The sequence below is a fragment of the Bos indicus x Bos taurus genome, chromosome 1, assembly GCF_003369695.1.
Source record: "Bos indicus x Bos taurus breed Angus x Brahman F1 hybrid chromosome 1, Bos_hybrid_MaternalHap_v2.0, whole genome shotgun sequence".
NCBI lineage: Eukaryota > Metazoa > Chordata > Mammalia > Artiodactyla > Bovidae > Bos > Bos indicus x Bos taurus.
The window spans coordinates 81,970,419-81,984,604 of record NC_040076.1 but is presented as its reverse complement, the minus strand read 5'-3'; the positions used below and the strand labels follow the sequence as shown (position 1 = coordinate 81,984,604).

At 36.5% G+C, this 14,186-nt stretch overlaps 1 protein-coding gene across 8 annotated transcripts in view; it reads left to right on the top strand.

Moving 5' to 3' along the window:
* Positions 1-14,186, top strand: part of VPS8 (VPS8, CORVET complex subunit) — a 295,955-nt gene that overhangs the window by 145,956 nt on the left and 135,813 nt on the right. For all 8 annotated transcript variants that reach the window (XM_027539052.1, XM_027539061.1, XM_027539070.1 and 5 more), the window contains 4 exons: positions 241-325; positions 1,827-1,925; positions 10,931-11,020; positions 14,027-14,073. In XM_027539052.1, the coding sequence (XP_027394853.1) occupies positions 241-325; positions 1,827-1,925; positions 10,931-11,020; positions 14,027-14,073 (321 nt within the window). The remainder of the gene's footprint in view (positions 1-240; positions 326-1,826; positions 1,926-10,930; positions 11,021-14,026; positions 14,074-14,186) is intronic.

Genomic DNA, 14,186 nt, shown 5'->3' with positions numbered 1-14,186 from the left:
TGCACATCTTTGAAATTTCTTATAAACATAGTATTCAGCAGCATTTTAAAACCTGTATTCAAAGGAATGGCAGATACTCATATTCCTTAGATACGGTAACTTGATTTAACAGTAGAAATCACATCTACTGTATTCATTTTCCTTAATTCTAACCCCTATGCCTGAACAAATGTCTTAAAACAGTAAGTTGATAACCACCTGCCTGTTTGGTACACTAAAGTTTTTCCTTTTATGTTCTAGCTACCAAATTTGTGAATTTATGTATGAACAAGAACACCAATATGACAGAATTATTGATTGCTACTTACGTGACCCACTACGAGAGGTGAGTTAAGAGACCACTTTGCCCTTTTCTCTTACTCAGTTTCCTCCCTCACCTTATCAAGTAGAAGGAATTATTCAGTAGAAATATTTGGACATATGTTTCTTCATTATTCAACAGCTGTTTATTGACTGCCTGTTATTAACTCAAGTGTATATTGATAATTTAAACAGATACATAGTTCCTGTAATTTTATAACTTATAGTTTATTGATGGAGACTGACAGTAAGAAAACCAAATATGTAATTGCAAATTGTGATGAGTGTTAGAGAAACTGGTTCCCACAGGAGTAAATAATGGGGGAACGAACTTATACAGAGCAGCCGGGGAAGGAATCTCAGATAAAATGCCATATAAACTGAGTTTTGGAATTTGAGAAGAAGCTAGTCAAGCAAGGAGCCCATAGAAAAAATGTTCCAGGGTAGGGAACAGTATATGCAAAGATCCTGAGGTGGGAAAATTTTTTGACTTGTTCAAGAAACTGAATAGGGATCATATAAATGAAGCAAAGATCAGTGTAAGTGGAGCATAATGGACAAGGGCAAGACAGATTTGATGTCAAACTAACAATGTGGACAGGGACCACCAAAGCAAAAGAATAATATTCACTCTGGGTTAATGAAATCGAGACTGAAATTAATTGGAACACATTTGCAACTTCTAAGAATGTACCCTAAACAGTTACTCTTTCTCTTTTAAGTCAGTCTTCCATTAGTTAAGGGGCTTCCCCGGTAACTCAGCTGATAAAGAATCTGCCTGCAATGCAAGAGACCCCAGTTTGATGCCTGGGTCGGGAAGATCCACTGGAGACGGGGTAGGCTACCCACTCCAGTATTCTTGGACTTCCCTGGTGGCTCAGCTGGTAAAGAATCTGCCTGCAGTGTGGGAGACTGAGTTTGATCCCTGGGTTGGGAAGATCCCCTGGAGAAGGGAACAGCTACCCACTCCAGTATTCTTGCCTGGAGAATTCCATGTACTATATTGTCCATGGAGTGGCAAAGAGTCAGATATGACTGAGTGACTTTCACTTCACTCCATCAATTAACCATCTCAAAATGGTTTCCTTCTCTAAATAATAGATATTTACCAAGACCGATACAGATAGTAGATCAGATCAGTTCAGTCACTCAGTCATGTCTGACTCTTTGCAACTCCATGGACTGCAGCATGCCAGGCTTCCCTGTCCATCATCAACTCCTGGAGCTTGCTCAAACTCATGTCCATTGAGTCGGTAATGCCATTCGACCATCTGATCCTCTGTCGTTCCCTTCTCCTCCTGACTTCAGTCTTTCCCATCCTAGGGTCTTTTGCAGTGATTCAGTTCTTTGCATCAGGTGGCCAGAGTATTTCAGCAACAGTCCTTCCAGTGAATATTCAGGACTGATTTCCTTTAGGACTGACTGGTTTGATCTCCCAAGCCAAGGGACTCTCAAGAGATAGTAGATAGTGACTAAGTATTCTTGAGTGAATGAATGAATAAATTTTATTGTCTTGTGCTTTTCAGGAAGAAGTCTTTAACTACATTCACAATATCTTATCCATTCCTGGATACAGTGTGGAGGAGAAGCAGTCTGTATGGCAGAAGGCTATGGATCATATTGAGGTACTGATTCAGTAGAATTTTGAAAACTTTGCCGTATTTGTATAGATATCTCCCAAATTAAGTTTTTGCTAACTAAGTAGTGGGAGATATATTATTAAGTTGATTTGCTTGAGGGTTAACATCTTTTTCAGATAATTTATTCCACCTCACATTTGTGGAAAACCCATGCTGTATACAGCTTATTATGTCATGACTTCTGAAAATAACTCATGTTAAATCAGCTAGTTCACAAACTGGAATTTTAGTGTTTTTTCACAATGTTCTGAGGAATTCTGAGACTACTATTGATCTTTTCCCCTATTATGTGACAGGAGCCATTCCCTCAGTTACTTGATGGAATTTTAGAAACATCACTGCAATGAGTTATTCTCTCTGATGTATTTCCCTTATGTAAGAGGATGTATTTCTCTTATGTAAAAGGATGATGATTCTCATTTTGTTTATTAATGCTGTTTTATAGGAATGCAGTAATTGACTTTGAAACTAAAAGTTCTTTTTAAAATATTTGCTAGTTGTTAGTTGCTCAGCAGTGTCTGACTCTTTGTGACCCCATGGAGTAGGACCTGTCAAACTCCTTTGTCCATGGGATTTCCCAGGTAAGAGTACTGGAGTGGGTAGCCATTCCCTTCTCCAGGGGATCTTCCTGTCCCAGGGATCGAACCCAGGTCTCCTTTATTGCAGGCAAAATCTTTACTGTCTGAGCCAACAGATGGTTGGCCCAAAAATTTGCTTCAGATGCCTAAATACAGAGACTAATGTCAATATCAAAATCAGATGATTATATTCTTTGCTGCCAAAGATGGAGAAGCTCTGTACAGTTAGCAAAAACAAGACTGGGAGCTGACTGTGGCTCAGATCATGAACTCCTTATTGCAAAATTCAGACTTAGATCGAAGAAAGTAGGGAAAACCACTGGACCATTCAGGTATGACTAAAATCAAATTCCTTACGATTATAAAGTGGAAGTGACAAATAGATTCAAGGAATTAGATCTGATGGAGTACCTGAAGAACTATGGACGGGGGTTCGTGACATCGTACAGGAGGCAGTGATCAAGACCCTCCCCAAGGAAAAGAAATGCAAAAAGGCAAAATGGTTGTCTGAGGAGGCCTTACAAATAGCTGAGAAAAGAAAAGAGGCTAAAGGCAAAGGAGAAAAGGAAATATATACCCATCTGAATGCAGAATTCCAAAGAATAGCAAAGAGAGATAAGAAAGCCTTCCTCAGTGATCAGTGCAAAGAAATAGAGGAAAATGATAGAATGGGAAAGACTAGAGATCTCTTCAAGAAAATTAGAGGTACCAAGGGAACATGTCATGCAAAGATGGGCACAATAAAGGATGGAAATGGTATGGACCTAACAGAAGCAGAAGATATTAAGAAGAGGTGGTAAGAATACACAGAAAAACTATACAAAAAAGATCATCTTTGATAACAAAGATGATGTGATCACTCACCTAGAGCCAGACATTTCTGGAATGAGAAGCCAAGTGGGCCTTAGGAAGCATCACCATGAACAAAGCTAGTGGAGGTGATGGAATTCCAGTTGAGCTATTTCAAATCCTAAAAGACATTGCTGTAAAGATGCTGCACTCAATATGCCAGCAAATTTGGAAAACTCAGCAGTGGCCACAGGAATGGAAAAGGTCAGTTTTCATTCCAATCCCAAAGAAACGCAATGCCAAAGAATGTTCAAATGACCGCACAATTGCACTCATCTCACACGCTAGCAAAGTAGTGCTCAGAGTTCTCCAAGTCAGGCTTCAGTAATACGTGAACCGTGAACTTCCAGATGTTCAAGCTGGTTTTAGAAACAGTAGAGGAACCAGAGATCAAATTGCCAACATCCACTGAATCATGGAAAAAGCAAGAGAGTTCCAGAAAAACATCTGTTTCTGCTTGATTGACTATGCCAAAGCCTTTGACTGTGTGGATCACAATAAACTGTGGAAAGTTCTGAAAGAGATGGGAATACCAGACCACCTGACCTGCCTCTTGAGAAATCTGTATCAGGTCAAGAAGCAACAGTTAGAATTGGACATGGAATTGTCCAATCTGTCCATTGGACAGACTGTTTCCAAATCAGGAAAGGAGTACATCAAGGCTGTATACTGTCACCCTGCTTATTTAACTTATATGCAGAGTACATCATGCGAAATGCCTTGCTGGATGAAGCAGAAGCTGGAATCAAGATTGTCAGGAGAAATATCAATAACCCCAGATATGCAGATGACACCATCCTTATGGCAGAAAGGAAGAACTAAAGAGCCTCTTGATGAAAGTGAAAGAGGAGAGTGAAAAAGCTGGCTTAAAACTCAGCATTCAAAATACAAAGTTCATGGCATCTGGTCCCATCACTTCATGGCAAATAGATAGGGAAACAGTGGAAACAGTGAGAGACTTTATTTTCTTGGGCTCCAAAATCACTGCAGATGGTGACTGCAGCTGTGAAATTAAAAGACACTTGCTCCTTGGAAGAAAAGCTATGACCAACCTAAACAGCATATTAAAAAGCAGAGACATTACTTTGCTGATAAAGGTCCATCTAGTCAAGGCTATGGTTTTTCAGTAGTCATGTATGGCTGTGAGAGTTGGACTATAAAGAAAGCTGAGCACTGAAGAACTGATGCTTTTGAACTGTGGTGTTGGAGAAGACTCTTGAGGGTCCCTTGGTTGGATTGCAAGGAGATCCAACCAGTCAATCCTGAAGGAAATCAGTCCTGAATATTCATTGGAAGGACTGATGTCGAAGCTGAAACTCCAATACTTTGGCCTCCTGATGTGCAGAACTGACTCATTTGAAAAGGCCCTGAGCAGGGAAAGAATCAAGGCAGGAGCAGAAGGGACAACAGAGAATGAGATGGTTGAATGGCATCACCGACTTGATGGACATGAGTTTGGGTAAGCTCTGGGAGTTGGTGAAAGATAGGGAAGCCTGGTGTGCTGCAGTCCATGGGGTCGCAAAGAGTCAGACATGACTGTGCGACTGAACTGAACTGATTATGTGTGTGATGAGGATGGCATCAAAATGCATTCTGAAAAAGGGCCCAGAAATCACTCCTCACTTTAGTTTTCTTAGGTTCAAAACATACAATATTCCTCAGAAACCAACAGAGTTAGAGAGCTGTTGGAATCTCTTCTGATTTTTTAGTCCTCTAATTATTGAGAAAAAGAAATAGTAATGAAGGATGCTGAGGTAGTTCTAGTTTTGTAAATAACATTTACATCTACAAAGTTTGTTTCTTCCTCGTTGTAGCAAGGATCAGGAGATGGTGATGGGTTTAGAGATGTAGTGAAAGATATGATTATTCAACATGTTTTAAAATTTTTTACATATGAAAAATGATAAGAAAGGATGAGCTCTGAACCTTTCAGAAAGCATTGCATGTAATGTGAATACTTTTAATTCCTGATGATTATGAAGTTTAGATTAGAAATGTGAACAGCATCTAATATAAAACATCTGATGTGGAAAGTGTTACAGTCAGTAGGATGAAGGAATTGCCACACTTTCATTTACTGGATTGAGAACACATATATGTTATTTAGTCTTAATCATGTTTCTGCTAACAACAAGATCAATATGTCTTGGTGAAAGAAAGAAAACCCAAGAAAACCTTCTTTGACTGTGAATTATATATTTTTTTTCTAATCATTTGGTATTGTTTTTCTTTTCATCATCCCCTTTAAGTCTCCATAGTTACATTATGGCTCATTATTCTTTTCATTTCAACTGCATTATGCCGTGCTTTGAGCACATGGACTCCAGACATCCAAAAATGAAGCTGTGTCTCTCTGCATAATGTGAAACATGATGCATTAATCCATGAACAAACAAATTATTCAGCAGAAAACTCATACTGGTGAAGCAAGAAATATTTTTGCTGCACAACAATTATTTCTGCTGACTATTTTCCCCACATCTGTGCCTTTTTTTTTTTTTTTTACCTTGAACTTTTTAGTACTTCTGAAGGTCACATTAGAAATCTGTAGACTTTTTGTTGAAGGTTTTTTGTGGCTTTTTTTTAATATAAATAAAATCAACATTAAGTGTGTAGAGGGAAAGTCCTTATAATAAAGTTTTCAGACAGTATACGTACATAGCGTATAGATTAGTGATTCTTAACACTTTGCGAGGTACAGACTGCATTTGAGACTCTAATGAAAGATCTGGACCTGTGCTTCCTAGTCTTGCACATGTGCTTGGATGCATCATTTTGTTCACTATTGAAGGATCCACAGATTTCTTAAAAGCCATTCTTAGGTTGGGTCTGTGGATTTCAGTAAAGAATCTCTCATTTAGATGGTTTTTCCAATATGGACAATTCATGTTTCATGAAATTTTTAAAAACACTTTTCATTTTGAAATATAAAGAGAAAAGTGCATAAAATAAAAGTACAGTTTAATAAAAAATTTAAAACTCAACATACCAGAAATAGTTATTGCTAGTACCCTAGACTGTTCCCATGTATCCTTTCCTCATCCCGGTTCACTGCCTCGCTAATATCAGAAGAACGAGGATAATGAATATTTATCTTCGTTCTTCTGATAATTTATTACACTTTTATATATTATCATTGCATCTGCCTGCACCCCTAAAAATATATGTTTTGTTTGGCTTGTTGCTGAACTTTATATAAATGAGGTTATACTCTGAGGTTATTCTCTTTTTCTCAATATTTTGAGAAATTTCTATATTTTGTTGTATGTAGCTGCAGTTCATTTTTATTACGGTACAGTATTAAATTTTATAAGTATTCTGTTCATTCTATTGGTATCTTACATATGCATCTTGAACACAGCCACATGCATTTTTCTAGGACAGTGGTTCCGTTTGATCTCCAGTCCAGCATTACAGCATCAGCTGAGAACTTGATAGAAATGCTGTTTCAGTCTTCTCCTCAGGCCTAATGAATCAGAAACTCTGTCGACAGGTCCCAACAATATATTTTAATAAGCCCCTCTGGTGATTTTGATGCATGTTAACATTTGATAATCTCTGTTCTGGGGTGTGTAGTTGCCACTTAACTGGGATAAATACTTTAAACGTCAGCAGATGCCGGCATTGTGTGAGATTTTCCACTGACTCTGTATTCTTGCTGAACTTTTAAAATTTTGTCTGTCTAGTGGATGTATAATGACATTTCGTTTTGTTTTAAATTTACATATCCTTAATTACTGAGATTGATAGATACATATTTATTGGCCATTTAAATTTTCTTTCTGTGACATCACTGTTCAAGTCTTTTGCCCATTTTTCTGTTAGAATGTCTCTTGTACTCATTCATGAAGGAATTCCTTGTATATCCTGGATGTTAGTCTTATTTTCAGTGATACATATTGCAAGTATATTCTATTCCGTGGCTTTTTTCTATGGTTCTTTTTAAGAAAAGTTTTTTTTTTTTTAAGTAGTCAGAATAATCAGTTTTTTTTCTTTGGTACTGAAGTCCTTCTGTATTGTTGTCTAAAAGCTTTCTTGTTTCTTTTTTCAACTTTAAATCTTAGACCCACCTAAAAGCAGTTTTTGTATAGGGTTTGAATTGGGGATTAATTAATTTTTTAAAAATATGGATACCTAGTTCTCTCAGGAACAATTTTTTTCCATTTTTGAATCTTTCCCCCTTTTTAAAAATTGAAGTATAGTTGATTTACAATGTTTCAGGTATACAGCAAAGTGATTCAGTTGTATATATATATATTTTCCATTTCATATTCTTTTCCATTATAGGTTATTACCAGATATATATTGAATATAGTCCCCTGTGCTGTATAGTAGGTCCTCATTATTTATCTATCTTTTATATAGTAGTGTGTATCTGTTTATCCAAAATCCCTAATTGATCCCTCCCCGCTTTCCCTTTTGGTTTCTGTAAGTTTGTTTTCTGTGTATGTGAGTCTTACTTCTGTTTTGTAAATAAATTCCTTTGGATCATTTTTTTTTTAGATTCCACATGTAAGTGATATCATATGGTTATTTATCTTTCTCTGTCTGATTTCATTTAGTGTGATAATCTCTAGGTCCATCCATGTTGCTGCAGATACCATTATTTCATTCTTTTTAATGGCTAAGTAATATTCCATCATATACCACATCTTCTTTATCCAGTCATCTGTCTGTACACATTTAGGTTGCTTCCATGTCTTGACTGTTGTAAATAGTGCTGCTATGAACACTGGAATGCATGTATCTTTTTGATTTAAAGTTTTTATGTTTTCTAGGTAGACATATGCTCAGGAGTGGGATTGCTGGATCATATGATAGTTCTAATTTTGTTTTTTTGAGGAACCTCCATTTTCCATAGTGACTAAACCGGTTTACATTCCCACCAACAGTATAGGAGGGTTCCCTTTTATCCACACCTTTTCCAGTATTTACTATTTGTAGACTTTCTGATGATGGCCTTTCTGATCCATGTGAGGTAATACCTCATTTTAGTTTTGATTTGCATTTTTCTAACAGCAATGTTGAGCATGTTTTCATGTGCCTATTGGCCATCTTTTTGAGAAATGGAGAAATGTGTTTAGATCTCCTGCCTATTTATTGATTGGATTTTGTGTGTGTGTGCTGTAGGAGCTGTTTGTATATTTTGGAAATCAATCCCTTATTGGTTGTATTGTTTGCAAATATTCTTTCCCATTCTGAAGGCTATCTTTTTATTTTGTTTATGTTTTCCTTTGCTCTACAAAAGCTTGTAAGTTTGATTGGGTCCCATTTGCTTATTTTTGCTTTTGTTTTCAATACTCTAGGAGATGGATCCAAAAAAATATTGTTATGATTTATATCAGAGTGTTCTGCCTAAGTTTTCCTATAGGAGTTTTACAGTATCTGCTTTTACATTTAGGTCTTTAGTCCATTTTGAGTTTATTTTGTATATGGTGTTAGAGAATGGTCTGTTTTCATTCTCTTACATGTAGCTGTCCTTTGCCCAGCACCAGTTATTTAAGAGGCTGTCTTTTCTCCACTGTGTATTCTTGCCTTGTCATAGATAAATGACCGTTAGTGTGGGTTTGGGTTTATTTCTGGGCTTTCTTTGCTGTTCCATTGATCTGTGTCCTAGCAATAGTTATTTTAAAAGATTACCTTTACGCACTGCTCAACAGTGCCACCTTATCATGAGATGTCAAGAATCTCTGTGTTTTGTCTTTTTCTGGGTCTTGTTCTGTTTGATTGGTCTTGAAGTCACTACTTGAAATATTGTTGTTTTATAATAAGTCTTCATATTTTTAAAAGACTATTGGCTGCTTAGTTCCAAATACCTTTTAGAATCAACTTGTCAAGTTCCTAACCTTATAATTTTGACAGGGATTGCATTGAATCTTTGAATCTTTTTTAATCTGACATCTTTACATTATGAGGCTTCTACCTTATGACCATATGGTGTAACTGTCTGTTCAGTATCTTTCTGGAGTGTTTTATAATTTCCTCTGTAGATTCATCTACTGTTAGATTTATTGTCACAACTTCATATATTTTAGCAAAACACTAATGTTAATAATATGGTTAAAATTTTATTTCTGACATACAATGTTTAGTATAAAGATTTTTGTGGAAGTCTTCTATTTCTAGTATGCTAAAATTTTCTCCCTTATTCTGTTTTTGTCATAAATTTTATTGATATTAAATCAGCCTTGAATTCTATGGATAAATGCAACTTAGAGCCTGTTATATTATCTTTTTTATACATTGTTAGATTCTGTCTTTATCAATGTTCGCAGTTAAGACCAATGTGTAATCTTCCTTCCTTCCTTATGTTCTACAGGGTTTAGGTATCAGAGGTTTGTTACCCTTATATAATGAGCTGAAGAAGTTTCCTTTTTTCTATTCTCTGTAAGAGATTAATTAACTTTGTAATTATTTCTTCCCTAAATGATTGCTGGGAACTTACCAGTAAAGCTATATGGGCCTGGAGTGTTTTATATAGGAAGATTTTTGACTATTCATTCAATTTCTTTAGTGACTACTAATCAATGCAGATTTTCTATTTCTTAAGTCAGTTTATTGAATTACATTTTTCTAAGAATTTAGCCATTTTGACTAAATTTTCGAATTCTGGACATAGATTAATTCATAATAGTTTATCTTTTTAATATCTGAAGATCAATAGTAATATCCCTCTTTTTATATGTGATATTGATTAGTTGTGCCTTTTCTGTTTTGAGTTGTGTTGTATGAAAATAGTATAAACTACAGTTATTTGTGTCAGCTAAGTATTATTAATTCTAAAATACCAACACAAAATTATTAGATATATATCATGAATATTGCAGTCATGATAGTTCATTGTATTTTTATTTGACAGTATAATATGTTGATCTATAGACAGCCTTTGCATTTTAGCCATGGATCATACAATTGAAAAGGTAGAATAGGGTCACAGAAACCAAGTAAGAAGAGAGTTTCAAGAAGAAAGGGATAGCCAGTAATGTCTAGGAAAGTTCAAGGAGAGGGCAGATGGCAAGTCTTAGATTTGACAGAAATAGGTCTTATTAACAGTGGTCAACCTCTTAGTGTCATTTGAGATTTACGACCTTAAGTTAATTTCTTAAGACAATTTTGGTTTTAAAATCTACAAGGCATTGGAGGTAAAGTTTCAGAAGTCTTAGCTAAAGAAATAGCAACTGTGTGGGTTTTTTTTGGTTTTTTTTTTTTTTCCACTTCTTTAAGTTATTACTTTAAGCTCAAGGGTAAATTCACTAGCAGGGAATTTGGGGAGCTTTCATTCATCCTGTAGATATCATGGCCTAAATCCAGAATTTTAGTGCTTTCATTTTCTACAAATTCTGAATTACCTTTTATATAAAAATCTGATTTTTTTTTTACATGATGTTTTTCTGATTTTGCTCACTTGCAATATGTTTTTAAATTGTGGCCCTATATTGAGGTCTTCTGAAAAGCAGTATAGAAGCTCGTGAAAGTATTGATGTTGGTATTATGCATCACATTTGTGGAAATTCTATTTAAATTTAACACTGAAGATTATTTTATCTTTTTCTTTTGTTACAGGAACTTGTGGCCCTGAAGCCCTGTAAAGCTGCAGAGCTGGTTGCTACTCACTTTTCTGAACAGATCGAAACAGTCATTAAGAAACTTCAGGTAAATTCTGCAGAACATCTAGTGGAGAGGCAGTTACTGAATACCCACCTAAGAAATCTGTATTGTAATGGTTTCTTCCCCTCGTTGTTGCCTTAATAGCAGTTTCTGCACATTGTGTGTGTGCGTGGGCATGCTTAGAAGCAATTCTGTGATAATCTAGGTCCAGAAATGAGGGAGTTTATCTTTGTGCATAATGAATATTACCATCACAGAAACATTTTTGGAAATATAACCTGTACTTACTCTAAAATTGTAATCCACAGAGGGTCCTCCCCCCCGCGCCCCCCGCAACTCTTATTTTTTTCTATAGTGACTATGACCATATTCTCTTCGGAGTTGATGTTATTTGTTTAGATTTCTATCATGCTCCTATTGGGCTAATGCCGTCTATTTAGAACTTTTTTGGGGGAAAATCTTAGCTAGAATACAGCTGTTTTAATGCTGAATACTGAGATGCTCAGTTTGAAGTACTGTTTAATGGACCAGCATTCCATTTGTCACTACTGTGGTAATGCTAGTAGTGAGTTTTGCTCACTACCATTGTGGCCACAAGTGATAGAGATTAGGACAATGACAGGGGCATGTAGCACAACCGAGAGTCCTCAGGTAGTAATTATAGTAGTGGAAGTTAGGTATGCAAGAGGGAAGCCAAAGTAGTGGTGGGGGGTGGGGGGGAGCGCAGCTGGCATGAGTGATAAAAGATATGGATTTCATTTCATTTCATTCATTCATATTCACACTACATACTACTGTGGTCCTACTCTGTACCACAGTATGGTAGGCTCTGGGGGGCACTAATCAGAATATAGTCTTTTTCTTAATTTTTCCTGTGGAATAAAGAAGCACTTATATAACCATAGTATAGTGTTATAAGCGCTACACCAGACATGCATAAAAAGTGCTGTAGGAACAAGAGGAGAGAGTGACAGACTGTGTGAGCAAGTCAGACAAGTGTTCCCAGATACGCCCAAACCGGGTCTTGAATAATTGGTGTCAGTTTTCCAGGCAGAGAATTGAAAAGGGCATTCTAGATAATGGGCTCTAGGTGAGTAAAGACTTGAAGGCATGAAGCAGCATTCATATTCAGAGAATGATGTGGTGAAGACGATGGTGGAAGAAGCATTATATTAATCTGTAAAAGGTATATTGGAAGGAAGGAATTAAATGTATAGAGACTGGAAAATAAGAGTTTGGGGGCTGATATTGAACAGTCATGTATATAATGCTAAGAAATTATGCTATATCTCCTGTGTGCTGGAGACTGAAGTTTTTTTTAAGCAAAGGAGTGATACCGGTAGATTCATTTGATAGAATATTAACTCTGTGTGTGGAGAATGGGCTGGCAAAGAGAGCAAATAGAGGCGAGACCAGTTGGAAGGCAAAAGGTCTTGGCAAGAAATGGTTAGGACAGGATGAAAGCAGTGCCAGTGGAGAGGACAAGCCTAAGATACATTTGTGAAATAAAGTGTGTGAGGCTTGGAAATTAGATGAATGTGATGGGTGGAGTAAAAAATGACTCCTGGGTCTATAGGGTTGGTTGTCCAGTATGATGAGGCCCATTAACTCAAGATAAGGAGTCATCTATTAATTCAGTGAATATTTCTTTTGGCTGTGGGCCAAAAGAAAGAAGAGAAAAGTCACTCAGTTGGGTCCGACTCTATGACCCCATGGACTGTACAGTCCATGGAATTCTTCAGGCCAGAAGACTGGAGGGGGTAGCCTTTGCCTTCTCCAGGAGATCTTCCCAACCCATGGATTGAACCCAGGTCTCCCACATTGCAGGCGAATTCTTTTCAGCTGAGCCACAAGGGAGGCCATGGGCCAAAAGCACACTGATAAAGTGATAAGGATATAAAAACATATACAGTTGACTCTTGAACAATGCAGGGGTTAGGGGTGCCAATCTCAATGCAGTCAAAAGTCCCTATATAACTTTCGTCTAACTACTGATAGCCTACTGTTGGCTGGGAATCTTACCAGTAACAGAAACCTTCAGTTAACACATGCTTTGTCTATTATATGTATTATATACTGTATTCTTAGAATAAGTGAGCTAGAGAAATGAAAATGTTATTAAGAAAATCTTAAGGAAGAGAAAATACATTTACGGTACTGAACAAAATTTATCAATACTGTTGTATATTTATAAGATGAATCATCCATCAGTACTCATATCAATATTGTCTTATAAAAGCACTGTATATGTTATATATATTATTAAAACATGACATCAAAAATGAAAAAATGTGAAAAAGAAATTTGTATTTGTTTACAAGCGTAACAACTCATGCATTGATAATGAAAAAGCAGTATGATTGCTTTATGATAGCCTAGTGTAATTGATATGTTTGCTTCATGGTAAGCCTCGCCTGTGCACTAGTGAGTGAATTGTTATAAAATTTTTATATCATGCAGTATTGTTGTTGTTCAGTCACTCAGTCGTATCCGACTCTTTGTGACCCTATGGACTGCAGCACAGGAGGCTTAACTTGTTGTAGTTTGCTGTCTCTTCTGTAGTTGATTATATTGGAAAGGTAATGAGCTTTTTTGGTGGTGGTTGCTATTTGAGCCTCACCTAGATTAACTGTCTCACAGTTGGCCATTGTCACAGGGAGAACCAGGTGAGGCAGGGTGAACCCATCTGTGCAGCCAGAGCAGGTCAGAGCAGTTGCTCTGGACCCATTCCAAGGGTCTTCATGCTGGGAACTGTTACAGGATATGTCTCAGTAGAGGGCATTTTTTTTTTTTTTGGCAAGGGTTGAGGGGCAAAACAATGTATTTATATTTCTTCTGCACTCAGAATTGAATATGTGACAATGATAAGAATTACTGAGAAGAAATGACCTCCAAATGATTCTTCAGCATTTCTTAGATCTGCACAGAGAGCTTACTAGAAGTAAACATGTCATACATGCTTTTTAAAGGGATGTTCTAAAATTCTTTATCACAGCATAGTTGAAAGAGTTTGTTTTAATATTTAATTGTATTCTTTATTTTTCTGTTCAGAACCAGGTTTTGCTTTTCAAGTTTTTAAGAAGCCTTCTTGACCCAAGGTATGTTTATAAAATTTAGTTTTTCATAATACATGGATGAAAAACCAAAGGAAATGAATTGAGTTTTAGAAACTGACTCATGATATCCAGATGGTATAGTTAGCTCTTGATTT